The sequence below is a fragment of the Heloderma suspectum genome, chromosome 2 (assembly GCF_057233095.1).
Source record: "Heloderma suspectum isolate Gila_16-S chromosome 2, 16-S_ref, whole genome shotgun sequence".
Lineage (NCBI taxonomy): Eukaryota > Metazoa > Chordata > Lepidosauria > Squamata > Helodermatidae > Heloderma > Heloderma suspectum.
In genome coordinates, this window is record NC_139459.1 from 1166865 (window position 1) to 1194202 (window position 27338).

At 56.6% G+C, this 27338-nt stretch overlaps 2 protein-coding genes across 11 annotated transcripts in view; one reads left to right on the forward strand and one right to left on the reverse strand.

The window, feature by feature from the left end:
- Positions 1-13206, reverse strand: part of GBA2 (glucosylceramidase beta 2) — a 34903-nt gene extending 21697 nt beyond the window's left edge. For all 4 annotated transcript variants that reach the window (XM_084832731.1, XM_084832733.1, XM_084832730.1 and 1 more), the window contains exons 1-7: positions 12702-13206; positions 12153-12244; positions 11857-11972; positions 11306-11524; positions 9399-9638; positions 1496-1598; positions 1262-1415 (exon numbers count right to left, since the gene is read on the reverse strand). In XM_084832731.1, coding sequence (XP_084688857.1) covers positions 1262-1415; positions 1496-1598; positions 9399-9638; positions 11306-11524; positions 11857-11972; positions 12153-12244; positions 12702-13135 — 1358 coding nt within the window. In that variant the 5' untranslated portion in view covers positions 13136-13206. The remainder of the gene's footprint in view (positions 1-1261; positions 1416-1495; positions 1599-9398; positions 9639-11305; positions 11525-11856; positions 11973-12152; positions 12245-12701) is intronic.
- Positions 13087-25494, forward strand: RGP1 (RGP1 partner of RAB6A GEF complex). 7 transcript variants are annotated; one of them, XM_084832740.1, is made up of 8 exons: positions 13087-13249; positions 17358-17494; positions 17677-17760; positions 18527-18676; positions 18765-18914; positions 19976-20103; positions 20253-20430; positions 24765-25494. In XM_084832740.1, the coding sequence occupies exons 1-8, from the start codon at positions 13134-13136 to the stop codon at positions 24986-24988; spliced, it is 1167 nt and encodes a 388-aa protein (XP_084688866.1). In that variant the 5' UTR covers positions 13087-13133; the 3' UTR covers positions 24989-25494. The 7 variants fall into 7 exon arrangements, with proteins under 7 accessions (XP_084688866.1, XP_084688871.1, XP_084688870.1 ...); XM_084832745.1 differs by having other exon boundaries at positions 23561-25486; XM_084832744.1 differs by lacking the exon at positions 17677-17760.
- The last annotated feature ends 1844 nt before the right edge of the window (positions 25495-27338 follow it).

Consider the following 27338-nt stretch of genomic DNA (forward strand, 5'->3'; position numbering starts at 1 on the left):
CTATGTTCCTTGTGGACTGTTCTTCTGAACATGACATATGTCCTAGAGGTGGCCTGAAGTAATAGCACTGCAAAGTTTCAGGGCAGCTGCAGCAGTACAGGGCGATTCGCTTCTCCCCGTCTCTACATAGCTTTGGCAGGCCTGGCCCAAGGTCTCCTGCCGCTCCAAGCGAGGCAGCCACCGCAGCGGGTTGCTTGCTCCTGCCGGCTTGGCCACTGCTCCCACCTTGGACCCCGATTATTGAAAGGGGACCTGCGACATCCTGTGGAAGGTCAGCCAAGGCCAGCTTCTCAGGATTGCTCATAAGAGCCCCGTGGGCGCCTGGGGCACAAGGCAGGAGGAAGCAGCCAGCTGGCTGCCCAAGCAAGCGAGGGAGCAGCTGGCCAAGCAGGTACGGCAGGTGGGTGCAGGAGGAGGAAGTGGAAAGCTCCCCGGCAGGGGCAGGCCCAGAAGTGCAAGTCAGCGCTCCTCCCTGCTCCGCTGCCTGGCACAGACACATGACCCCACACAATGGCAGGTCCAGCCCTGATTTGGGGTGATCTGTATGGAAACAGGTCACCTTACGGAGACAAGAAACCTGCAGAGTGTCAGAAGGATAGGTGCAGGTGCTAGGGAGGCAGGATAGAGAACCCGTTTACAGCCTTTTTTACAGTGAAGCCTGGTGGCGCTGGAAGAATGGCCATCTCATGGTCCCATCCCTGCCCTCGCTCAAAGCACAGGGATTGGAGAGGCCCTGGTAAAATATGCCCTGGGATGAGAGGGCAGACCTGTTGGTCGCTCAAGTCCACCCCTTCCTTCCCCCCACACCAGCATTTAGAGAAAGGCAAGCAAAAGACACTGTTTGGGGAGACACCCTGTCTGCCTTTCCAAAGCTGAATCGCAGAAGCCTCATGCAGAGTCCAACGACGGTTCTGGTCACTTCGGAACGAAGCCCACTTCACCTCAGAAAGCACCAGGAACGGTCCGAAGGGGTCCGACTCGGCTCAAGCTGTGGCCAAATCTGATGTACATCCCTAGTAATAACCCTGCCAACTTAAGAGAAGGCTTCCTGGCCAGGGGAAGACACCCTGTGCAACGGAGCAGTGCAGGCCCCTACTAGGGAGAGAAGGCCAGAATGTACCTGACGCGCACCTGTCTGGAAGGATCTCAGCTGGCCCCTCATTCTCCAAGCAGCCCCTGGAGACAAGCCTCCATTCCAATAGCCTGGCCCTGGCCCACACAAGCCGCCCCCCAGGCTTGATGCTAGCAATCCATCACCCACCTGTGGTGCTCCTTCTCTCTGGACCCGAAGCGGATGCGAGGCATATCCCAGGCCAAGCCAAGCTCCAGTGTCCCATGCCCCCGGGCTGGCACCATGCACGTGGCACACACTGCAGCTGCACAAGCCTCCCCCTTCTCTGAGGGGGGGCCACTACCTACAGGAGAGAACACACACACCTCAGACACTCCAGCCTCTCGGCTGCTCCACACTGCCCCCCCACAGCCTGGGGCTCACCTAGTGGGGATGCCAGCTTGCCATCGGCCAGGAGGTCCTGCCACACGTCCTGCCCTGTGCCAGCAGGGTTGAAGGTGGTGAGATGGGTGACGGTGGTGCCAGCCTGGGCAGGAGGGGAGAGGAGAAAGGGTGACTGCTGGCCTCCTTCCTCCTGGCACTGGGAGCCTCATGGAGAGAACTCCAGCAGGCACAGCCAGAGGAGGCCTGGGCGGGCGGGCGGAAGGGCCCTCCCACTTCCGCCAGGGCTGGCCCGGGCGAGAGCCCCACAATGGCAACAGAGCAACAACGTGAGGCCCCCACAATGAACAGGCTTGGGAGAGGAGGGGCTGGCCAGCAGCCCATTGAGGGTGCTGGCGATGGGGGTGGGCTAGGCCCTGGCTGGAAGAGGAAGGAGAAGCTGGGGCCTGATGTGGAGGATGTGGCCCAAACCAGGTCAAGAACCGGGGCTTGGCTGATGGCAGGAATGGAGGGGAAGTGCCTGAAGGAGCTAAATGGGGGGGGCACGCCTGTAGCAGGTGTTTAATGGTGCTGCCGAGTTGAACAGGACAACCAGGAAGGGCTAAAGGGCTCTATGAAAGCACCAAGGGACCATCCAATGGGTAGCGTTCTAGAGGAGTCTCTAGGCCCATCAGTGGGGGGGGGGGGTTTCCAGAGGGTGGAGGAAAGGTCTGGCTTAGTTAAGACAAGGTGGACTCAATTACAGCTAGACTGGTTATCCTGGGGAGGGGAGGGGGTTGCTCCAGGGAAAAATGGTTCTCAGTTGTGGGGGCTCGGTGGGCTTTTTCATACAGCAGCTGGAGTCTGTGGGACACTTCACACATCCTGTACTTTGGAGGGCTGTGGGGAGTTGTGATGGGGGAAGACGTGTTTCTAGTCTGTGCCCACTAGGCCACGTGCCCCAAATCATCTAAGCTGCCTGTGGCGATTCCACATGTACAAAGCGCAAAAGTAACGGTTTGTGTGTATGTATGGTGGCTGGTATGTCTCTGGAATGACTGACGGGCGAGTGCGAGGCGAGGTTTGGCAGTGTGGGCAAGAATGACAGTTTGGCAAGTGGAAGAAAGGGGGAGTGGCCAAGTGAGAACGGAATGCAGTGTGACTGGAGGAGAGCTTGTGCATAAAAGGTGGGGGGAGGGCTTCCAGAGCCAGGTCAGTCTGGGAGGAAGGTGGACCTTCCTGGTGGCACAATCCCACCCCCCAAATGTGCATATTCACACTTTAGCCTACGAGGGAAATGCACATTTTCGGCTTATTCCTTTTAACGTATTCTTGTGACTAAATTTGCATAAAAATTCCGGAAAGTGAAAAAACTAGTCCATGCAATCCGTGGGACTTGGGAAAAGCCAGTCCACTGTGGAATCTGCAGGTCGGATTCATAGAAATCTGAAATCATTTGATTCTGTTGCCAATTTCCCTGACATCCCTACCTCTCACTTACACCATCTTATGTATGCTTATTCAGAAGTAAGTCTCATTATATTCAATGGGGCTTACTCCCAGGAAAGTGTGCATAAGATTTCAGTCTAAGTTACATTTGGGTGAGGTTTTCAAGCCCGATACTCTGCAAGGTTACTCAGAACTCAGTCCTGAGTTGCGAGTATGGTATTGCAGGCTTGAGAAATCCCTGCCCCTGCCCATTCCACCCTACTGGCTTGGCTACACTTTCAGCCCAATCCTACTCATGTTTTGTTATTTCGTCCTTCCTTTTTGCACTTGGTACATGATCAAAAGTACTTTCCTCACATTCTACAGCAGGGGTGCAGAACCTCTTTCAGCCCAAGGGTCAAATTTCATTTCAGAGAAGCTCTCAGGGGCTGCATTCCAGTACCGGGTGGAACCAAAGGCAAAAGGGGTGGGGCCAACAAGCCAAAAATACCAGCATATTTTAGCTTACGGCTCTTACTGGCAGTAACTAAGCCTCAGGAAGGGCATTTTAACCTATTAGAAGTGGGGCGGCAGGGGGCCAGGGGAGAAACTGCACAAAAGCCAGGAAACCATGAAACCGTCAGTGGTTGAGAGAAGGGTTGTGTGGCCTTCTGGGATCTCCTGAGGGCTGGACTGGGACCCAAGGTCTGAGGTTCTGCACCCCTCTTCTACAGCTTAGCCCTAGTATTGAAAACAGACTCCTTGGCTACATCCTAGAGTCTTGGCACAAATTATGTTATGGTGAAGAGAAGACAAGGAGAGACTGCTCATAACAAAAAGACAGGAAGGGAGAGTTCCAAAAAAAAATAATCTATTTTTATGAGGAAGGAAAAATTAGGAGGGATTACCACAGAGGGGAACAAGAATGTATGAGATTTGGTTGTAGTTTGCTTGCAACAGGTGTGGTCAGTGGTTAATCTCTTAAACGGAATTGCTGAGGCTTTAATCTGGGTGGGAGATATGAACATCTCTATGAGGCAAGCAATCCTAGACACACTTACCTGGGAGTAAGCCCCACTGAACTCAGTAGGACTTACTTTCAGTAGACAAGGGTAGGTTTGCACTGTAAGTATGCGGAGGGTGAGCGGTTGTAATTCCTTACGTGGTGAGAGAAAGCATTCTACATAAGGTCAGAGGCACTCTTCATTCAACTTATTTTTGCTTACATTTCTGACATTTAACTTGGCATTTATCCCTATTAAATGTCATTCTGTTGTTTTCTGTCCAGCGCTCCAGTCTATCAAGATCACTTTGAATTGTTTCTGTCTTTCAAAGTATTAGCTATCCCACCCAGTTTGGTGTCATCTGCAAATTTGATCAGCATTCCCTGCACCTCCTCCTCCAAGTAATTAGAATCATAGAATAGTAGTAGGGTTGGAAGGGGCCTACAAGGCCATCGAGTCCAACCCCCTGCTCAATGCAGGAATCCAAGTCAGAGCATCCCTGACAAATGGCTGTCCAGCCTCATCTTGAAGGCCTCCAGTGTGGGAGAGCCCACCACCTCCCCAGGTAATTGGTTCCATTGCCGTATTGCTCTGACACTCAGGAAGTTTTTCCTGATGTTCAGTCGGAATCTGGCTTCCTGTCACTTGAGCCCATTATTCCGTGTCCTGCACTCTGGGATGATCAAGAAGAGATCCTGGCCTTCTTCTCTGTGACAACCTTTCAAGTACTTGAAGAGTGCTATCATATCTCCCCTCAGTCTTCTCTTCTCAAGGCTAAACATGCCCAGTTCTTTCAGTCTCTCTTCATAGGGCTTTGTTTCCAGTCCCCTGATCATCTTTGTTGCCCTCCTTTGAACCCTCTCCAGCTTGTCTGCATCCTTCTTAAAGTGTGGTGCCCAGAACTGGACACAGTACTCCAGATGAGGCCTAACCAGTGCTGAGTAGAGGGGAACTAGTACTTCCCGGGATTTGGAAGTGATGCTTCTATGAATGCAGCCCAAAATAGCATTTGCCTTTTTTGCAGCCACATCACATTGTTGGCTCATATTCAGCTTGTGATCGACGACAATTCCAAGATCCTTCTCGCTCGTAGTGTGGTTGAGCCACGTATCCCCCATCTTGTAACTGTGCATTTGGTTTCTTTTTCCTAGGTGCAGAACTTGGCATTTGTCCCTATTAAATGCCATTCTGTTGTTTTCTGCCCAGCACTCCAGTCTATCCAGATCACTTTGAATTTTGTTTCTGTCTTCCAAAGTATTAGCTATCCCTCCCAATTTTGTGTCATCTGCAAATTTGATCAGCATTCCCTGCACCTCCTCCTCCAAGTCATTAATACAAATGTTGAAGAGCACTGGGCCCAGGACTGAGCCCTGCACTACCCCACTCGTTACCTCTCCCCAGTTTGAGAACGTCCCAATGATAAGCACCCTTGGAGTCCGATTCTGTAGCCAACTGTGGATCCACCGGATCGTTGTTTCATCAAGCCCACTTTGAGCTGGTTTGCTCTTCAGGATATCATGGGGCACTTTGTCGAAAGCTTTGCTGAAGTTGAGGCATATGATGTCTACAGCATTCCCACGGTCCACAAGGGAGATTACTTGATCAAAAAATGAGATAAGATTCGTCTGGCAGGACTTGTTCTTGACAAATCCATGTTGGCTTCGAGTAATCACTGCATTGTTGTCAAGGTGCTTCCCGATGGATTACTTTATGATCTGCTCCAGAATTTTCCCAGGGATTGATGTCAGACTGACGGGTCTGTAGCTCCCAGCTTCCTCCTTCTTACCCTTTTTGAAGAGAGGGACAACATGAGCCCTCCTCCAGTCATCTGGCACTTCCCCCGTCCTCCATGATTTCTCAAAGAGAATAGACAGCGGTTCTGAGAGTTCTTCTGCCAGTTCCTTTATGACTCTAGGATGCAGTTCATCTGGCCCTGGAGATTTGAACTCATTCAAAGGAATGAGGGGTTCCTTGACCATATGCCTGTCGATCTCAAGCTGCAATCCTGCCCCTTCAGCCTGTACTTCGCCTTTGCCAGGGGGGTCATAAACCCTCTTTTGGGAGAAGACTGACCAAAACAGGAATTGAGCACCTCTGCCTTTTCTTTGGCATCTGTTATCGTTTTGCCATCCTTATTTAATAGCTGAACCACCATTTCTTTCCTCTGCCTTTTACTATGCATGTAGCTGAAGAAAGCCTTCTTGTTGTTTTTAGCATTCCCCGCTAACCTCAGCTCGTTCTCTGCTTTAGCCTTCCTGACGCCATCCTTGCAATTCTGTGCTACCTGCCTGTACTCTTCCTTTTTTACTTGGCCTTCTTTCTACTTCCTATATGTGTCCTTCTTTGTTTTCAGGTCATCCCTAAGCTTTTTGTGAAGCCACACTGGCTTCTTCTGTTGTCTTCCACCTTTCCTTCTTGTTGGAATTGTTTGATTGTGCCCTGAGAATTTCCTTTTTTAAAAGCTCCCACCCATCTTGGACTCCTTTTCTCGTTAGTGTCGCTTGCCAAGGGACCTTACTGATCACTGTTCTGAGTTTATGAAAATCAGCTTTCCTAAAATCCAGGGTACATGTTTGACTACACTCGGGTTTTGCTTCCCTTAGAACCAAGAACTCAAGTACAACATGGTCGCTTTCCCCCAGAGTTCCTGTAACTGCTACTTTATCCACTAAGTCATTTCTGTTGGTTAGGATCAAGTCAAGGATAGCCGATCCTCTAGTTCCTTCCTCTACTTTCTGTAGGAGGAAGTTATCCGCTACACAAGTCAGGAATTTCCTGGAGGGGCCATGTTTTGCAGAATTTGTCTCCCAACAAATATCAGGGAAAGTGAAGTCCCCCATTACTACTACATTCCTTAAAACATTGGCTAATTGCTTTTCAAAAGTTTCATCCTCGTCTTCGCTTTGATTGGGTGGCCAGTACTAGACTCTGACCACCAGGTTCCTTTTATTCTTTGCTCCATTTATTTTGATCCAGATGCTCTCGATGGGGCTCCTGAGCTCATCCTCCTGTATTTCTGTGCAGAGATGTGTATTTTTAACATACAGTGCAACTCCACCTCCCTTTCTGTTCCTCCTGTTCTATTTGAACAAGTTATATCCTTCACTTGCTGTATTCCAGTCATGAGAGTCATCCCACCAAGTCTCAGTTATACCTATCAAGCCATAATTTCCCTCCTGTATTAAGAGTTCAAGTTCATTTTGTTTGTTTCCCATACTCTGGGTATTAGTATATAGACATCGAAGACCATGTGCTTCATAGTCTGGCTTTCTTCCTACATGCGTCTGAAGACTATTATTGGGCGCTGTCAGAGCTGTTCTCTCCGTTGCAGTGCTCCTACATCCATTGTTACCCCCAACATTACTTCTACCTTCCCCGTAGGATTCAGTCTAAAGCCCTCCTGATGAAGTTCTTCATGCTGTGGCCAAACACATTCTTCCCATCCTTTGTGAGGTGCAACCCGTCCCTTGCCAACAGCCCATCTTCCCGGAAGTATAGCCCATGGTCCCAGAATCCAAATCTCTCTCGTCAGCACCACCTTCGTAGCCAGTCATTCACCCGGAGTATTTTTCGTTCCCTTTCTATCCCTCTTCTAACTACTGGAAGGATGGATGAGAAAACTATCTGGGCCCCAAAGTTCTTGAGTTCCCTTCCCAAAGCTTCAAAGTCTGACGTGATCTCTTTGTAGCTCCACTTGGCGGTATCATTTGTTCCCACATGGATGAGAAGAAAGGGATCCCTGTCATTGGGCTTAATGAGTGCAGGCAACCTTTCAGTCACGTCTCTAATCCATCTTCCCGGGAGACAACATACCTGGCGAGTCCATGGGTCTTCGTGACATACTTGGGTCTCAATCCCACACAGCAAGGAGTCTCCCACTACTACCACTCTTCTCTTCTTCTTCTTGTAGGCCTGGGTTTCATCGCCTCTGTTTGACTGACCTGCAGCCTCTTGCTCACTCTCATGTAGGTTCCCCTGTGATTCTTCCTCTGCAGGCTGTCCTCCAGTCTCATCCGCAAGTACCTGGAATCGGTTCCACAGCTCCACTACTTCCACTGTTCCACTAGTTCTTCTCCTGTCACCCTTTTCCAAGGAGTATCCTCTACTCCATTTTTCTTCACCTCAGCATTTCCCACTGCCTCATCTTGCTGACGCTCTTCAAACTTCTGGTCTTCCCTTTGCTGCTGTAGTTCCCCCATTCTGTCCCAGAAGGCTTCGACAGTTGCTGCTCCAGTCCACTTACTTTTTCTTCCAGCAGCGTGATCAACTTGCACTTGTTGCAGGTGTAGGCCATGTTGTTCTCAGGCAAGAAAACAAACATTGCACACACCTTGCAGGTTACCACCACTGGAGAGTCCTGTCCTTCCATTGCCTCTTTTCCCTTTTTGTGTCTAGCTTTGTGATTGTTCTAGACTAGCCTGTGCCTGCTCAGTAGAGGTTAAAAGCAGAGAAAAAACATGGAGTTTGCCTTTTTTACAGTGGCCACACACAGGATTGACATTTTCACCGAGCTGTCCACCACAACCCCAAGATCTCTTTCTTGGTCAGTAACCATTAGTTCAGATCCCATCAGCATATATGTGATGTTGGAACTTTTGGTCCCTACGTGTATCAGTTTACTGATGCTTGTATTGAACTGCATTTGCCATTTTTATGCCCATTCAGTTTGGAGAGATCCTTTCGGAGCTCTTTGCAATGCCTTTTTGTTTTAACCAAACTAAATAATTTGTCATCATCAGCAAACGTGGCCATCTCACTGCTCATCCCAGAGGTTCCCCCGAAACACTACAACATTCCAGAAGTTCCTCCAAAGCGTTGATCTTGCTACTCCAACATGACTTCACAACACAGGTACATGCTGAGTAAGTGTGCAGGCAACCGCCACACGATTGCTTCCACCGTAGAAAGCCCAAGGTGTCTGTAACAGCCCTGTGGAGGCGAGGTAGAAAGAGTTTCTCCCAGGCCCATGTCGCAGGTGAATCTATGAGTGTTTGTCCTCCATATTCCCTTGGATGCTTCCATGCCTTATAAGCACAGAAAGTCTTGGGCCATCAATTCTCCTAACAACGTTCACAGAATCCATTAGACTAATTGGAGGAGTCTTGGTGGACTCCAGGCAGGCACTTGGACTAGGTGAATCCATGAAGATCCCTCCCTCCCTCGTCAGGTTCTCAATCCATCCAACCCAAGATCGTCCACGCCAACTAACAACTGCCCGGCAAAGTCCGAGGAAGAAGCCTTTCCTAGGCTCATACTAGACCCCTTAGCCAGAGATGGAGCGTGCTCAGCTGTGCACTGTGCACTCCTCCCTGTGGAGTTATGACCCGAAGCCCTTCAGTATCAGAGAGGGGACAGCTCAGCCTTCCTTCTGCTACGCTCCAGCTTGAAGCAGGTGAACCACCCAAGCCTCCCTCCAATTACGCTTCCTCCTCCACGCTGGCCTCAGCTCTGTCCTTGCTCCGTTCGCAGCAGAGGCACAGGCTCCTGTCCCCAAACCACAGTCCTCACGGTCCACGCCCAACCCCAACTCATACCTCCTCCCGGGCAGAAATGGCCAGCGTGTAGGGGTTCACTGGAACGCAGTGATGCAGCATCACGCCACGGACACAGTGGCCTTCTTTCTCCAGGCTGAAGGGCTCGTTCCAGTGGCCCCCACGCCGGTCCTCCTTGGTTTCCATGCCGTTCCGGAAGGTGAACATGATGGAGACCTCCACATCCTCAGCACTGTCATTTTCCACCTCCCAGACAAAGACCCCCACGGGCAGACTGGTGTCCTAGAAATGCACAGAAGGGGGGACAGTGGAGAGGAAAGGGATCACAAGGGCTGCAGAAAGCTGGTCACCAGGCTAGGTGAGCAACCTCATCAGAGAACAAGACGGCAAGAGTTTAGATCCAGATCCATCTCCTTTGGCCATATCTTCACGTCATTTTATACAAAAGGCCAGGAACCTCCTGAGATGGCTGTTCCCAAGGCTCATCCAAAGCCAGAGATCTCAAGTTCGCCTGTCCGAAAAGACTTATGCAATGCTGAACTCAGAGCCTCTGTCAAGCACACAAGGGCTACTGTTTATATAAATCAACATTTACTTTAGCTGAAGATACTGTTTGCTAGAAAGATTATTCTAGCAGAAGCTCCTGTTGCAAAGAGAAACCACTTTTCCCATAGTCCCATGACCAAAGGTGCTTTGGAAAAGACAATATAGAGCTGGGCATTCCCCTAAAGCTTCTTTCAGGGAGTTGAAGACTCCACCTCTTCCCATTACAGCGCCATGAGGCTACTCAGCATACAAACATAATTGCTCAGGCCAGCGCTTGGGTGTTAGCGGGCTGCTTCATGAGCCGTGCCAAGAGAAAGAGTCCCCCCAAAATTGTCTCTGTTAGGTTAAAGGATACTTCACCTTGAGGCATCTGGACACAGACAGAGCACTCTCTCTACATGAACAAACGATCTACTTCCTGAAAGCTCATCATTTTTTGCAGCTTTGATGTGCATGCTGTAACCTGATTCACCTGGTCTGAGCCAGAAAACAAGCTTGTGCCAGAACCATGAAATCAAACCCTGACTTGCAAAACCCCAAGAACAGCCTGGCTGGACCAGACCAATTGAGCCCACAATCCCCTTGCCAACAGTGACTAGCTTGACACCTCCAGGAAGCCCACAAGCAGGACAGGAAGGCCCTGGCCCTCCCCTGCAGTTACCCCAGCAACTGGTCTGGAGTGGCATTCGCGACCTCTGAACAGGGCCAATAGCCACAGGTGGACTGCTACTCTGGGGATGTGCCTGCTCCCGCTCTAAAAAAAAAAATCGAACGAGAGACCCCGTCTTGCAACAGTGAATCCCATCCGTTATTGCACCACCTGAAGAGTGTCCACCTGCTCGTACTTCCCTCAGGAGGAACTCCGGTACTGAGCCAGCAGCCTTGGCCCTCAGCATGCCATCACCTTGGGAGGCCCCCTGGCCCAGCCCAGTCCCCCTCCGTCGGCGCTCAGCAGAGTGCTGCTGCCCCCACACACCATCACCAGGCCCAGCACCTCTTGGGCCTTGAGGCAGCTGGGCCATGGGGGTAGCACCCCACAAAGGAGATGAAGCACAGGGAGGCAAGCAGCCTTGGGACGCGACGTCCACCATCCACTGCCACAGTCCCCCAGGCCATCCGGACATGCTGGTGCTGGTTAGCCCCAGCATCTGCCAGGCTGTTGCCTTCCCAGGCACGCACCCCCCCCCCCCCGCCACTAGCAGCTCCCTTCTTGTGCTGTCAGATCCTCCCAAAAGAGATGACGGCGTTTCTGCTGGCACGAAAGAGCCAGTGAAGGCACAGAAGGGCCCCGACTTCTCTTTCCATCACCCCTACTCCATGCCGGAAGCCAGCCCAACCCACCGTCCCCCATGGAGAATGCTCTGGAACCGGGGAAGGTGCACACACGGGCCAGACAGGCTCACCTGGTAGTCATGAGGGATGATGGGAGCGACTTGCCGGCAGGTGAGCACCACGTCCTGCCCAGGCAGCTGGTAGACGGTCCAGGCCCGTGGGTAGAGTGCATGGTAGAAAGCATAGTGGCCACAGAAGCCCCAATTCCAGCCTTGCAAGGTGCTGGGCCGCTCCAAAGAGAGCACCTGCTGGTAAACGGTCTGGCCCTTCCGACGCAAGCAGACGGTGAACTGGGCAGGGGAATGCAAGGTGAGAGGCAGCCCGCCCGCCCACCCACCCATCCTCTCCCTCCCTCCACCCCAGGAGCCAGAAGGAGCGGCACCAGAAGACCCAGGCCAGGAGGCGGCTTTCCAGCTTGCAGAGTTCCCATTCAAGGCACAGCCGGCTGAGTACCAGGGAAGGCTGGGCTGGGCACCCAATCCGGAGGAGCAGCCTCACAACCACATCCCCCCCCCCCCCCGGATTCCAAGCAGCGCCCCGGAGAAGGGCTGGCTGTGCCGAGGCTGCCACGCACCGCACCGCACCGGGAGCCCTAAAGGCCCACAGTCGCCCATGCACGCACCTGGTCGGCGACAACTGCCTTGTAGTGGTAGAGCCCAGGGTTCATTTGCCATCGGCAGAAGTCTCCGCGCCAGCCCCGGGTGACGGTTCCTCCCCCAAACCCACCCAAGGGGCAGCCTGTGGCGAAGCACAAGAGAAGCAGACAGGTGACCCCAGGAGGCACATGCACACCCGTGCCTTGCCGGGGCAGCAGCCCTAGGGCCCCCCCGCCTGCCACGCCACACCCTGCTCTTTCAGGGCCTTCTTCCGTGGGAGGGAGCCCCTGGCTCGGCCGCCCAGAACCGCCCCCCCGCACACCGTAGATCTGGCGCAGCGGCTGCGAGTTGAAGAGATCGATGAAGGGGTGCTTCTTCTCCACACGGGTCTTGCGGTACCACCACCTGAAGTACCTGCGCAAGACGGGGGGGGAGCGCCGTCAGCGAAGCACGTCTGCGGGCGCCCCTTGGCAACGGCGGGGGCCCGCGCCGGGCCCGCCCCGCTCCCCGCCGGCGCCTCGCGAGGGAGAGCGCCGGCAGCCGCGCCCGGCCGAGCCGCCGCGGGCGGGCGGGCGAGGGCAGCTTCGCTCTGCCTGCGGCCACAGGCGAACCCCCGCGCCTGCGGCTGGCGAGCCGCCCTCGGCAGGCCCCGGGCGCGCCTCGCCGGCGGGCCGGCCCGGTCCGGGTGGAGGCGGCGCGGCGCGGCGGGGCCGCGGGCGGTGCGAGGCGCGCCGCCGCCCGAGGCGGAGGACGGGCGGTGCGCCCCGCCCAGCTCCGCCGCGGACACCGGCCGGCCGGGCAGCTGCAGCGGGCTCCCACGGCGCCCCGCCGCCGCCGGGGCAGAGGAGCCCCCCGGCGCCGCGCGGCCCACCTGAGGGCGAGGCCGAGGTGCCGGAGGGCCTGGGCGGCGGGGACGTCGGCGGCCTGGTAGGGCTTCCTGCGCTCGGCGAAGCGGTGGGCCAGGCACAGCCGCCACCCCCACGGCGGCACCCCGCGCCCCGCCGCGCCGCCCTCGTAGCCGCCCATCAGCGGCGGGCCCGGCGGGGGCCCCCGCCCGCCCGCCGCCCGCGGAGCAGCGCCGCGGGCCGCCATGCCGGGACGTGGCGCGGGCTGGCTGGGCGGCGCTCCCGCAGCGGCCGGCGCCCCGCCCCGCCCCGCCCCGCCCCGCCCCGCGCGGCCGCGGGCGGCGGAAAGAGCCGAGCGCCCGAGGGAGCGCGGCGGGCGGGGCCTCCGGAGCGCGGCCGCGCCGGCGCAGCGGGGCCTGGCCGGGCGGAAGAGCCGCCGCCGCGCCGCCGCCGCCGCCATGATCGAGGTGTCGGCGGCGCTGCTGCGCGGCGCGGCCTTCCTGGCCGGGGAGGCGCTCGAGTGCCTCGTCACGCTCCGCAACCCGCTCCCGCCCGACGCCACCTCCGCCTCCAGGTAGGCAGGCGGGCTCCGCGCGGCGCGAGCGCGGCCTGGGGCCGCCCGGAGGGCCGGCTCGGCCAGCCCCAGCCCCAGCCCGCGGGCGGGGCGGGGCGGGGCGGGGCGGGGCGGGGGGGCGAGCGAGCGGGGCGCAGCGTCGGGGGCCGCCGCGAAGGGCAGGCCGCGGTGCCGCGGGCGGGCAGAGGGCTGCCCGAGACCTGCCGCCGCCCCGCCGCCGAGGAAGGGCTCTGGCGGGGGCGGGGGGGCGCCCGAGCGGCGCGAGGCCGGAGCCCCGGCGGACCCGCGGCCTGCTGCGCAGAGGGGCTCCTGGGCGGGGTGACCCCCGCGGCCCCGGCGCCCGCAGGCGGCGCCTTGGAGGAGGGCGGCGCGCTCGGGGGCGGCGGCGCCCAGCCGCCACCGCCCGTCTGAGGGGGAAGCAGCCCTCGCGTGGTGCTTTCGTTGTTGCGTTTATTCGCTTCCCACCTTTTTCCCAGTAGCGGGACTCACGGCAGCTTTACAGCATTAAAACGTATACCGTTAAAACATATAAATAGAAATACGCAAAGCTTAAAAATATAATTAAATCATCAGTAATGTTAAAATTGCATAAAATATCAAGATACAACAACATAAAGAATAGTACCAGTCCGCCCTATTCTCACAGGGCCAGACTATCCCCAAAGGCCTGCTGGGGAGAGGCGTTTTCGCCTCCCCGCGGAAGCATGCCAGGGCCTTGCTTAACCATCAGACACCCCCCGCCGGCCAGGGCCAGGTTCGCGTACTCGCACTGCCGCGTGACACGCGCTGTGGCTCGCCATGGGTTAAATAATCTGCAGTGAGCCAGCCCTGTCATGCAAGCCAACATCTGGGACTTTAGTTTTCAGAAAAGGCAAGTGAGGGGGAGACAATAGAGGTGTACAAAATTACGCCTGGTGCGGAGAATGTGGATAGGAAGACTTTTTTCTCCCTCCCTCCCTCAAAATAGGAGAACCCCAAGGGGGCCATCCCATTAAGCTGATGGGTGGGAGATAAAGGACAGATAAAAGGAAGGAGTTCTTCCCATGGCTCAGAGTCAGACTATGGAATTCAGATGAGATGTAGTGATGGTCACCCATTTGGATGTCTGTAAAAGAGGGTTGGACAAATTCAAAATGGACAAAAGAGGGTTGGCTGCTAGTCCTGATGGCTATGTGCTATCTCCAGTATCAGGAAGTATGCCTGTGTACACCAGTTGCTGGGGAGCATGGGTGGGAGGGTGCTGTTGCACTCATGTCCTGCTTGTGGGTTTCCCATCAGGGCAGCTGGTCGACCACCGTGAGAAACGATGTTTGTTCTTACTGAGCAGGGTTCTTGGTGTGTTTTTGCCTGTAAATTCCTGGAGGATATCAAAGGCTGGTATTGGTGGCTCCGTGGAGCCTCCGTGTTCAGAGGCAGGATGGTGCTCAGGAACAGTTGCTGGTGGGTTGCTGCCTGCCTGCTTTCATGTCCTCTTGAGGGTTTTCCAGAGGCATCTAGTTGGCAGCCAAGGGGGGAAACCGGAATGAGCTGGACTAGAAGGCCCTTCCGTGGCCTGACCCAGCCACAGGGCTCTCCGCAGGGGGCGTGGGCCTCCTCTGCATCTCTGTGGCCGTCTTGATGGGAGAGTCACCAGTGGAACACTGCACAGGGTGCTCTACTTCCACACGTTGTTACTTTAAACTGCGCGCCATCCCAAGAGTCTTGCACTGCAGGGCAGCCTAGAAATGGATGGAATGCGTCAGTCCACAGGGCTTCTGCCCTGGGAGCTCTTTGATTTGTTCTCAGTGCCATTCATACTGGAGGCTGCTAAAACATCCCTGAGCAGGAAAGCCTGGAGGACAGGATCCTGCTCTTTGTTCCATGGCTTACTACCTCTGAGCAGGGAGGCTGTCGTGAGGGGTCAATGGGGGGACATCATAGTTCGGGGCAGAGCACTTGCTGTGCCGCTCTCAGCACCCCAGGTCCAGTTCATGGCGGCGTCTCTGGTCAGGCAGGTTCAGACCCTGTCGGGAAGCTTGGAGATCTGCTGCCAGTCAGGGTAGAACCGCTTTCCCCAACATGGTGTGCTCAAGATGTGCTGTACGCATGCTGGCTGGGGAAGATGAGAGTTGCAATCCACTACATCTGGAAGGCGCCAGGGCAGGGAAGGCCAGTGCAGAGAATTCTGAACTGGGGCCAGACTCGATACATGCTTCTGTCACGTTCAGTGGGTGACATCAGGGATTTGTATTTTAAGAAGCAACAGTTCCGTGCTTGGTTTCAGTGCTTTTCCAGATATCCGTGTCTCATCGCTTGCTAGCAGCCCCTCTTCCTCAGTTTTCTTTGGACTAGAAAGCGCCCTCTGATCATGCCTTCTTGTTTCACGGCTAAAGCTCCCTTGCACCACCATTGTGCCCATTTCCTGCCCTCGGAACGACGGGCTCTGCTGCTCCGCACAGGGTGGGTTTCCTTCCCCTCACCGTCCAAGCAAGGGGAGGCCTTGATGGAGAGGAAGCGGGGAATGCTGGCTTTCCGTCGGAAGGGGCGAGCTCCCCCTCGCAATGCCTCCCTCCCCCTCTGGGTCTGTCCTTGGCTTTTGGGGGGGGCTAATCTCTTCATAAAGGAGGTGCAGGAAGGAGGGGGTGCAATTACCAGGCACAGTCTCTGCACCCCGATTGGCTAGACCACTGCCTTGTGGGGCAGCACGGACAGACCAAGCGCCACCAGCCCATAAGGGCTGCAGCCTCAACCTGGGCTGGCCGCCTTCCCTGCCCATCCGGTCCCGAGAGCGGTCGGTTGGCTGGCCCAGTTACACTGGGGAACTGGCTGGCCCAGTTTGAGAGGGATGCTCAACGGGCCCAACTGGCTGCCCAAGCTGCCAAACGGGATCCTTTGTTTTTCAGCAAGCTAGCCGGCGAGGGCTGATAACTGATAACTGGCGTGTACGGCCAGTGAGGGCAAGAGCAGCGGCGGATGGACAGAGGAGTCGGCTCTGGCTGCAGTGCGATGCTATCAGCAGCCGGGGGGGGGGGGGGGGGGGGGCATCAGCTGATCCTGTAGAACACAGGCCACCTCATGCTGCCAGGGCACACAGGGCATTCTCCTGAGTGGATGGAGGCTTTGCTAATGGAGCCGGAGGGGAGTTGAAAAGTGTGAAGGGCTGGTACAGGTCCAGAGGGTTGTATCAAGCTGTTCATGGTCATCTTGGCCTCAAGGGGTGTGGGTATGATGTCCAGCCAGGGCTGCATTCTTGGATACAACTCTGGGCTCACTGTATGAGTGCAAAACACGCCTCCGGTTGCCATCCTCAGGCCCCTGCCTGCCTGCCTCCTACTTCATCTGGATGTAGAAATAATTTTGGTTTCCTTCATTTATTTATTTTTAAAATTACCCCACTTTTCAGTCAAAAAGGCCTTCATAGTGGCTAATAACGAAATAATAAAACAGCAGTTAAATGCAGCAAGACAACAAACACTGCAACACATCTGAAGTCAGATGGGGTAGCTGGTTCTCCAGCCAATTAACGGACAACCGAAGCGCCTGTGGAAAGAGCAGAGCCAAAAGGCGAGCAGTGAGGAGGGCTTATAGCTCTATGATCTGTGTGATCATCTTTCTCTGTGATCTGTGTGACAAACCAGGCAGGGAGTGTGGCTTGATTGGTTGCGTTTACCTGTTTTTAAGCAGGCGTCACTTTGCTTTTTTGCATTGGGGAGGAGGCAGGGGGGGCTTGGGGTTCCACTGGATACTGCAGCATGTTGCAGGCAAAAAGGGGTTGGGGCTCCCAGGGCACAAGCCCTCCGCTTTGTTCTGGGGAGTGGCAGTTGAATCGTGGCCAGCGCCGTGCAAGTCCGGAGTCGGAGCCAGGGCAGGGCTGCTGTTCACGAGAGCGCCCGTGCCAGTTTCTGGAAATGGTGAAAGCACTTTGGGGGGGTGGTCGTGAAAGAAGAAGGGGGAGAACGAGGGGTCTCGCAGCAGTGCTTTCCCATCCTTTGCTTTCTTTCCCTGTCTGGGGGTCCCAGGGAGGGTGGGTGGGGGCCGGGGCAGTGCTGGCCGTGGTCTGTCGAAGGCCGTTCTGTCCTGGGGCTCAGTGCCTTCCCTCCCGCGGCCTGACCTGTCTCCTTGCCCCCAGTGAAATGCTCGCCTGGGCCAGCGCCCAGATCCACTGCCAGTTCCACGCCAGCGAGAGCCGAGTTGCTCTGCCGCCCTCTGACCACAGCGGGCACGATGTCCAGGCAGAGAACGAGACTGTCTTCGTCCCCAACAGAGGTGAGCCCCTCCTGGGAGCTGTCCCCTTGGCCAAGAGGGGGCCAGGGAGGAGTGGGGTGGCAGCGGGCGGGGGGGCCGCCCTGTGTAGCCCAGCAGAGTGCCTTGGGGCCAAAGGGGCGCCTGCCCGGGGAGGGAGGTGCCCCCCCCGTGGACCTGTGCCAACAGGGCTTCTTGCCCTGCAGGGGAGCGGGGCCAGTGCATCCTGTCTACGCCCCCGAAGATCCTCTTTTGTGACTTGAGGCTGGATCCTGGCGAGTCCAAAACCTGTGAGCTGCGCTGTCCCTCCCCAACCCCCTGGCCTCCGTGGGGAGGGGGGAGGGGGCATCTGCGGTGGTGGGCAAGGGCCTGTCACGCCCTTGGCAGGCCTGGCTTCATGGCAAAGCTCTTCAGCAGAACAATCAGGGTGGCTGGGGGGGGGGCAGGAACTCCTTCCCCAAGACAGCCCAGGGGGACAGGCAGGTGTCCACCGTGGACAGGCCCCAGCTCTGCGCTGAGTCCCTAGTGTGGCTGCGCCAGCCAGGCTGCTGCCCCTCAAAACAAGCTGGGCCTGGGGGCGGTGTGCACGTTGGTGCCACCTGGGGCTGGCTCGGCTTAGCTCTGTGGCACCCACCCAGGCCCGTTCTGGCAGCCCTGGGGTGATGCAACAGTGGCACGAGACCCCTGGGAGTGCGCAGGGAAGTCTTCTGGGGAGGCTGCCACAGGGCCGCATCGTGGCCACATTTTCTGGGCCTGTAGAGAGTCCTGGTCCACCTGCGGAGAGGGCCTTGAGGGGCCCCAGGTCCGCCTAGACTTGCGGCGAGCAGGACCGGACTGGGTGTCCGCACGGGCTCTGCTGGCGGCCCCCGGACAGTCAGCGGCGCCTGCAAAGCCTCTGTCCGTCAGCGGCCCTGGAGCCCTGCCGGCTCCGGCTCCACTTGCCTCAGCTGGCCCGCCAGACGCCCTCTGCCGTCGCGTGGCCGGGCTGGCAGCTGAGGCCCGGAGCGCTCTGCCCTGGCCGGGAAGCACCCACCTGACGGGCCTCTCCTCCTCCAGACTCCTACTGCGAAACGCTGCCCGCGGACGGGCCGCCCTCTTTCCGCGGACAGGCGGTCAAGTATGCATACAAGCTGACCATCGGCTGCCAGCGCGTCAGCTCCCCCATCAAGCTCCTGCGGGTCCCCTTCCGAGTGCTCGTGCTCCACGGTAAGGCCGCTCGCCACACGCGCAGGGCCGGGCCGCCACTGGCCTAGCCCAGGGGCCTCTGACAGTTGCCCTTCCTGCCTCCTCTCAGGGCTCAAAGACTATCAGCTGCCCCAGGACGAGGCGGTGGCCCCCTCCAACCCTTTCCTGGAAGAGGAGGAGGGCTGTGTGAAGAAGGACTCTTGGCTGGCCGACCTGGCCACGGAGCTGCTGATGGCGGCTACGTCGCGACGGAGCCTGCGTAGGTCACCCCCCAGCCCCCCCCTGCCTCTGAGGTGCTGGCCGCTGAGTCTGTGGCCATTCTGCTGTCTGGCCCAGCGTACCAGCCTCTTGGGCCTCCGCACTCAGTCCCCTGGAGTTGCGTGCAGAAGGGTTTTCATCCAAGTAACAAGCCATGAAGGCCCCCTTGAGTGGCAGGACCCAGTATGTCAGCCTGGCGCCCAGCTTTGGCCTCCAGCCTTCACTCGGGTGGCTCCAGCTATGACTCCTGCGTGACACCCCCCAACCCCAGTTGCGGGTACCTGGGCCAGTCCCCGAGCCACAGGGGAGGTCTGTCTCTGGCACAAGCAGTTTCAACACAAGAAGAGCCGGGTTGGATCAGACCAAAGGCCCATCCGGTCCAGCGTTCTGTTCACACAGTGGCAGGTCAGATGCCCCTGAGGGAAGCCCACAAGCAGGACATGAGCACGCATGCACCCTCCCACCCATGCTCCCCAGCAACTAGAGGTAATCTATAGCTGTTGTGATTATTAGCCCTTGGTAACTTTGTCTTCCCTGAAGTTGTCTCGTCCCCTTTCAAAGCTGTCTAGTTGCTGATCATTACTAGTGGACAGGCAGCCGCCACGTGAGTCAGTCAAGCAGACTCCCTAATTCCAGAAGGTGGAATGGCGCGGCCAGCCCCATCCGCCCACACGCTGGACCCGTCCAAGTCCCCAGGCCCCTTTACCAGATTGCAGCTGTCAGGGTACAGGCAGCAAAGCCGCCTTCCTCGCATGTGCTTGTGTGCACGAACCACGTCCCTTGGGCTGGCGGATGCCCCCTGCTCCCCCTCAAGTCTCTTCTTCAGGGGACGCTTCCGGGGGGGGGGGGGGGCTCTTTGGCTTCTGGGGCGTTGTGTGCTCCGCTGAAAACACAGGACACATCTGCACGTTGAGCGGCCGTGCAAAAGCCTGCGTCTTTGCTCGCGGAGCATGTGCACCCTGCTGCAGGGGGCTTGTGCCTGCCAGTTGTTGGCAGGTGAGAGAACGCCAGCGCCACCCCCCCCCCGGCCTGCTCTCATTGGGGCGTCTCTTCTGTTCACAGACCTGTACAACATCAGCAACTCCCGGGGCAAAGTGGGCACCTTCTGCGTCTTCAAGGCAATTTACAAGCTTGGTGAGGATGTCGTGGGGACATTCAACTTCTCCGAGGGGGACATCCCATGCCTGCAGGTGAGGCGGGGCCCAGGGCGCCTCCTGGAGGAAGGTCTATGTGGCAGCAGTTGGGGGCTGAGCAGCCCCCCTGGTCTGAGAGGAGGGCAGCAGGGGAGCGGCCTGGCACTAATCCTGGCTCTGGGGATGGGTGGTGCTCTCTCTGCCAGTACCTGGTGAGCCTGCAGACGGAGGAGCAGGTCCAGGAGGCATTCCAGCGCCGGCGCGGGCAGCCTGTTTCCTACAGCACCCACGCCCGCCACCAGGAGTCCTGCCTGCACACTGCCCAGTCCAGCTTCAGCCTACCCATTCCACTCGGCTCGGCCCCAGGGTTCAGCACCAACATTGGTGAGTCCTTCGCGCATGCGCGTACACGCCTCTGGCCTCACACCTGCGCGCACGCAGGCACCTGCCTTGTGGATCAGCTCTGCCCTGGGAATGGGAGCCAGCTTTGGAGACCCACCCTGGGCCCCTAACCAAGCCCCTTCCCCTGGGCTCCACACCAGGATCCACATTAACCCAGCACCTGGAAGCGACGTATAGCAAGGTGGGGGGGAATCTCTTTGCTCCAAGCCAAAAGCCAGAAATGGCCCAAGTTCACTGCAAGCAGAACGGTGCACGTGTGGAGCTCTGTGCCGCCGGAGGTGATCCGGAGCCACTTGAGTCAGCATCTCCCTCGGCACGAGCCGGTGCGTGGGGCCCTCCAGGCCAGGATGAGCTGCTGCTCCTGGGGCCAGGGAGGGCTTTGCAGGCTTGCTACCTGAGCTCCCTTCAGGTGAGCTGCTGCCAAGGACTGAACCTGGAGCAAACGCTCTTCCGCTGACCCAAACAGCTCCTTCAGCGAGGTCTCCATGCCAGGAGGACGGATCCGTCTCCTCCCGCTGCTCCCAGGGTTCTTGAGAAACAGAGGTGGTGCTGTTGGCTGTGAGGGTTGGAAGCCCCAAGAAGGGCCTCACGCGGCTCCCAGGGACGTCCAGACACCCTGGCTAGAGACTTTTGCAGGCAAAGCAGTGGGACTGGCATGCCATTGGCAAGTGGGGAGGGCCACAAGGGGGGGTCTTGCTTCCTCCCTGACCCCCTCTCCTGTGCTCGGAGCCTTTCCCTGGCACATTCTGGGCTTCTCTCTACAAGAAGCGACTGCTGCTTAGAAGAGGGTCCCACTCCTCTTGCTGGCCCTGAGCAGGCGCAGATTTGCAGCCGTGCACCAGTTCCACTCCTGTGATTGTTCTGTGGTGCGGCTGGGGTTGGACCTCCAGGCAGAGGCCCAGGTCCCTGCAGCGCCGAGGGCCCCCCAAACGCAGCCTTCCCTCCCCTCAGTCAGCAGCACCTTTTCCTTCTTTTCCCCCTCCGTTCAATTTTTAGAATTGGCCAGGCCCCAACAAAGGAAGCTGGTCGTGCCTGGCATGTGGATTTCTCCATTTAGCTTCTAGAGCATCACATGGCTCCAGAGGCATGCTGGGGAAGTCAGTGTGCAGGGTGGGACCATACCTTTGCTGTGCAGTGCCCCCGGGGTCTTCTGAAAGTAACGGGGGTGGGGGAGAGAAACATGCTGCCTGGCAAGATAAACAGAGAGAGACTTTGAGTGAGACAGGGTGGGGTGGAGAGAGAAAGCGCATGGGGTTGGAGGGGGGGTAAAAGAGTGGCAGGGGGTGGGGAAGAGAAGGAGTGGGGAGACAGATGGTCATTATCTGCCCCCTCCCACGGGGTACTAGGGGCAAATGGCAGCAGAGAGCAGAACCATAGCTTTTCCCAAATTGGACAAATTGGCCTCTGCAAGTTACACAGGAGCAAGAGTGTCTTTTGTCTACATCTGTGGCTACTGATGGGCGGGGGGGGGGGGGGGCTGATTCGGACTTCAGGTTATGTGGCCCAGCAGCCAATAAAGAAAAAAAGGCTTTTGCAAAGAATCACCCAGAAACTTGTGAGTACTGCCCATCAGATAGACAAGGGAGAAAAATCTCAGAGGGTGGAATGATGGCTGAAAGAAATATACATGCATCCATGAAAAAACTAGGCAGTGGGAAATACCAGATACAGAAGTTCAAGATGGAAATGATGCCAGCAAAAAAGGACTTGCAGGAGGTTCTCAAATTGGCTCGCCCCACAGAAAACCCTCAAGACAGGGACAAAAGGGACAGAAAAGCAAGGGCAACAATTGCTCTATCAGTCCAAAATGACTAGTTGCTCCACATCAGAAATGAGAAAATAGCTAAGGGAATGTGGGAGGCTCTGCAGAAAGTGCACCAGCTGTTTAAGATTTAAGAGGAAGCTGTTTAGGGGACAAAGGAGACGAGGTACATGGGCTGCAGGAAGCCCAGGGGGGTGTCCTAGAATCATAGAATAGTAGGGTTGGAAGGGGCCTACAAGGCCATCAAGTCCAACCCCCTGCTCAATGCAGGAATCCAAGTCAGAGCATCCCTGACAGGAAGCTGTCCAGTCTCGTCTTGAAGGCCTCCAGTGTGGGAGAGCCCACCACCTCCCCAGGTCATTGGTTCCATTGTTGTATTGCTCTTACAGTCAGGAGGTTTTCCTGATGTTCAGCCGGAATCTGGCTTCCTGTAACTTGAGCCCATGATTCCGTGTCCTGCACTCTGGGATGATCAAGAAGAGATCCTGGCCTTCTTCTCTGTGACAACCTGTCAAGTACTTGAGGAGTGCTATCATATCGCCCCTCAGTCTTCTCAAGGCTAAACATGCCCAGTTCTTTCAGTCTCTCTTCATAGGGCTTTGTTTCCAGTCCCCTGATCATCTTCGTTGCCTTCCTTTGAACCCTCTCCAGTTTGTCTGCATCCTTCTTCAAGTGTGGTGCCCAGAACTGGACACAGTACTCCAGATGAGGCCTAACCAGTGCTGAGTAGAGGGGAACTAGTACTTCCCGGGATTTGGAAGCTATGCTTCCATGAATGCAGCCCAAAAGAGCATTGGCCTTTTTTGCAGCCACATCACATTGTTGGCTCATATTCAGCTTGTGATCGACAACAATTCCAAGATCCTTTTCGCTTGTAGTGTGGTTTTATTTTTTTTATTATTATTATTTATTTATTTCTATACCGCCCAATAGCCGAAGCTCTCTGGGCGGTTCACAAAAACTAAAACCAAACAACACACAATAAAACAATTTAAAATATATAGAACATTAAAACCACAATATAACAATACAACCACAATAAAACCTAGCAGCAGTACAGGAGTTTAAAATACAGATTTAAAACAGCAAAGATAAAAATTTAGAAAGCTAAAATGCCTGGGAAAATAAAAAGGTCTTCACCTGGCGCCGAAAGGAGTACAATGTAGGCGCCAGGCGAACCTCACTAGGGAGCTCATTCCAGAGCCGGGGTGCCACAGCAGAAAAAGCCCTCCTCCTAGTAGCCACCCACCTCACTTCCTTTGGCAGGGGCTCACGGAGAAGGGCTGCTGATGAGTGGTTGAGCCACGTATCCCCCATCTTGTAATTGTGCCTTTGGTTTCTTTTTCCTAGGTGCAGAACTTGGCATTTATCCCTGTTCAATGTCGTTCTGTTTTCTGCCCAGCACTCCAGTCTATCCAGATCCCTCTGAATTTTCTTTCTGTCTTCCAAAGTATTAGCTATCCCACCCAATTTTGTGTCATCTTCAAATTTGATCAGCATTCCCTGCACCTCCTTCTCCAAGTCATTAATACAAATGTTTTTTTTTATCCTTCTGAGTGGCTGGGAGCTCGCCAGGTGCTCCTGAGAGCTGAAACTGAATTGGGGGGTGGCCTGAGTACTCCAGCAGCTGTGGGCAGGACGCGTCAGTCTGTGTCCCGCCTCCCAGCTGAGCAGTGCAGAGCAGAGCAAGCTGCTCCAGGGACTACAGAAGCAAGCAAGCTCCCAGAGAGCGAGCGGACAGGGGGAGCAAACAGTTGGCCAGGGGAGTTCGGCAGCGGAGGCCAAGGGGGAGGCCCCTAGCATTTTTTCATTTTTTTTCATTTTTTCATTTTATTTTTTAACTAACTTTTTTTCATTTTTTTGTCTTGTAGCACACACTTCCACACCAGTGGGACTCTGCTTTTAACCTTCCCAGTCTTAATGAACAGACTGAGAAAAACAGAATAGAAAACAGTATCTTTTTCCCTGTGAAACAAATTATTTTTAAAATATTTTCCAAGAAATTTAAAAATGAAAACATTAGGCTTCCTCTGCAAAATTCCATCCTTTGAAGTGGCCGGGGGTGGTGGTGGTGAAAGTGATTAAATCATGACCAAATTGGGATGTAATGCTGAACCTTTGGGCTTGCAGCAGGGAAGGAGCCCGAAGGGGACATAGTGGGAAGCCTTCAGAGAGTTCTGCTGGACCTAGCGCAAATATGCCTCGGGTCTGATTATGTCCCTTACAGTGCAATCCTATACGTCTCTACTCAGAAGTAAGTCCCGTTAACTTCAGTTGGGCTTACTCACTCCCAGGTAAATGCATATAGGATTGCAACCTTCATGTGTCTCTGTGGATGGGCGGGGAAGTAATGCACAAGACCATCCCACGGTGTCCCCATAGGACCAGGAGGTCGGGGCTCTAAAATGGCCTCTAGTGCACCACTGACCCACTGCAGAGGACGGGGGGGAGGGGGCAGCCTTTATTCAGGGAGAGCGGCTGCGGAGCAGATAGACAGCCTCCGCGCACAGCTGTGCCCGTCTTCTGAACGCCTCTCCCCTCCTCCCTCTTCCAGTGTCCCTCAAGTGGAGGCTGCATTTTGAGTTTGTGACCTCCCGCGACGTGGCGCAGATGCGGGTGGCTGCTGAGGGCCCATCGGAAGCCGTCATCTGGACGGGGCTAGAGCAGATGGACGTGGACACCTTCAGCTGGGACCTGCCCATCAAAGTGCTGCCCACCAATCCCCTCCTGGCCTCCTACGTCTCCCAGCTTCCCAGCTCCAGCTCACTCACCCTCTGAGCCAGCCACCCTGCGAAAGGCGGGCTGGGGGTGGGCTGTGTGCTTCCGAGGGTGCATGTCTGTCGGGGAGGGAGCTCCCGCGGCCCAGCCCCAGGCAGGCAGGCTCGTAGAGTGCGGTGGCGGCCTAAAGCTGCTTTTGCTGCTCGTGTCTCTGGCGGGGGTTCCGGCGCAGCATGGCTCATCAGCCCTGCCAGGCACTTCAGACCGCACTCTCCCCCCACCTCACCCCAGTCCGGGGTGTCTGTGTCTGCCCTGGAGAAGGCTGCGCTGCTGTGTCATGCTGGGCCTCTGCCTGCCCTCCCAAGTGGCCCCTGTGCGGAGGGCAGACGAGCCCAGGTAATACCCAGAGGGGTTGTGGGTGATGGTGCCACTACCCCCGTGGACGTGGAGGCTGAGACGGAGGGGGCAGGCCCTCTTCCCTGCGCCCCCCCAGCTTCTCCCCCCCCCCCATGCTGCATTATGTGTCTGTCAATAAAAAGATGCTCCCGGGGCAGCAGCACACGTGGCATCCCTTTTCAGGCTTGGGTGGGCTTCGGGGGCAAAGGGGGGAGGGCTTCCATCCATCCATCCTTTTGCCTGATTTCTTCAGGCCTGGCCTGGAAAAGATGGACTGAGGGTCCTTTTGACTCCTGCCCTCGCAGCCCCTCCCAGCAGGGCCCCCAAACAAAACCCACTTGCTGCCTGTCTTTCATGGGTTACTTTATTGCAAGATCAGAAAGGCTCTATTACACCATGAGCCAGGTGCAGCATCCGGAGCAGGCCCCTGTCTCAGCTGACCCACCCCCGCTCACTCTCTCAGTCTGGGGGTCTGGGCCCGTGGGGGTGAGTGGTTCTGATGCTGTTCCCTTGCAGCAGGGCGGTAGGAGGCTTCTACTAGTTGCAGGACTGTGGCTTCAAGGTTCAGGGCCAGAGGGGACTTTACCCGCTAGCAGAGAAGCCAGTGGCTATACATGGGCCCAGGCCCTCCAGACCTGGCCATGGATAGGTACCTGCCCCACTCTGGGAATGCTAGCTTGGCATACCTGACATATATATACACTGCCGGGGGAGGGGGGGCAGCCAATCCCAACTCCTGTGTGGATTCTTGGCAGTGTCTCCCCTGGCCCAGAGTGCAGGAAGTGGGCACAGCTGCCCCTTCAGCTTGAGGTGTGGGGGAAGCAGCTTTCTGGGAGCCCAGATGTCTGGCATCAGGAAGGGAAGAGGAGCCATGCCCAGCCCAGGACGGGTTGGAGCTGAGCAGCAAGCAGGGCTGGGACAGAGGGGGGCAGAGTTCTTGGGGGTCAGGGGTGACAGCAGGGAGTCTCCGGGGCAGTGGGGGGACAGGAGAGCAGCAGGCGTTGCTGGCGATGGGGCCCTGGCCTCTCTACTGGCCCAGCCATGTTTGGGGCTCCTGGGGGCTGGGCTGGGGGGCTCCCGGAACCCCAGCTTCGTTCCAGGTGGTTCACACGCCAGGATGGATGACCTTTCTGCACCACGGAGACCTTGCAGGCCCAGGGGTCGTAGTGCACCTCACACCCATCTGGGAAGTCAACTGGGGGCCACATCCTGCAAAGAGAGGGGAGAGATCAGGGGGCGGAGAGGGAGTGAGCTGGACACCTCTTGGACGCTTCCAAACCCTTTCCCCTGTAAAAGCCCCTGCTGCTGCCGCCGCCTCTGCCATGCTGTGGGTCCCTTTCAAAACCCGAGAGAGAAGGCAGCCCCCCCCCCCGACAGTGCAGAATAGGCCCCCATGCGGACTGATCCTTGCTCCAGTTTGATCTCTACCCGGGTTCCAACCTGCCGCTCTGGCGCGGTGTGAAGGCGCCACATTCATGCCACTGCCTGGGGAGTCATCACACAGTGGAGACCTGCCCTTTGCCTTGTTCGCCACGGGCAGTCCTCGGTTCTGGCAGCAAGCATGGCAGCTGCTCCATACAGCGTGGCGTGATCCTCGGAGGCGCAGCAGGAAGCGTGCCAAGGTGTGGGGAGGTGGGGGCAGCCACAGCCGCCTGCTCTGGGGATTGCGAGAGATCACGCTCGCTCCGCACGGAGATACTTCCTTTCGTCTGCTCTTTATCCTGCCCGGAGCTCTGCATGGCATCCGTGGTTCTCCCCTCACCCAGTTCTCCACAAATCCTGTCCGGCAGGCTTCCTAAGAGTGCGACTGAGCCAGGCTCACACCAAGGCCAAGAGAGAATTTGAAAGTGGTGGCTTCACGCTGGCACAGGTGGGCAGGGTCCTGTTTCCCACACTGAGCCTCCCAAGCTCTGGTCCCTCCTCCACATTTCCTGCCATCTAAAGCTTGGTGACTGGGGAGGGCGGGGCCTTTTCAGTCATGGCACCCCCCTTCCCATGCCTTCCTCAGAGAGGC

Bases quoted from the DNA above. Each gene is read 5' to 3' on its own strand.
- RGP1 (XM_084832739.1), top strand. From the start codon at position 16,981: ATGTTGCAGGCAAAAAGGGGTTGGGGCTCCCAGGGCACAAGCCCTCCG. The intron at 17,761-18,526 runs GTGAGCTGCGCT...CTCCTCCTCCAG, and splicing joins TCCTGGCGAGTCCAAAACCT to ACTCCTACTGCGAAACGCTG. The intron at 18,677-18,764 runs GTAAGGCCGCTC...GCCTCCTCTCAG, and splicing joins CCGAGTGCTCGTGCTCCACG to GGCTCAAAGACTATCAGCTG.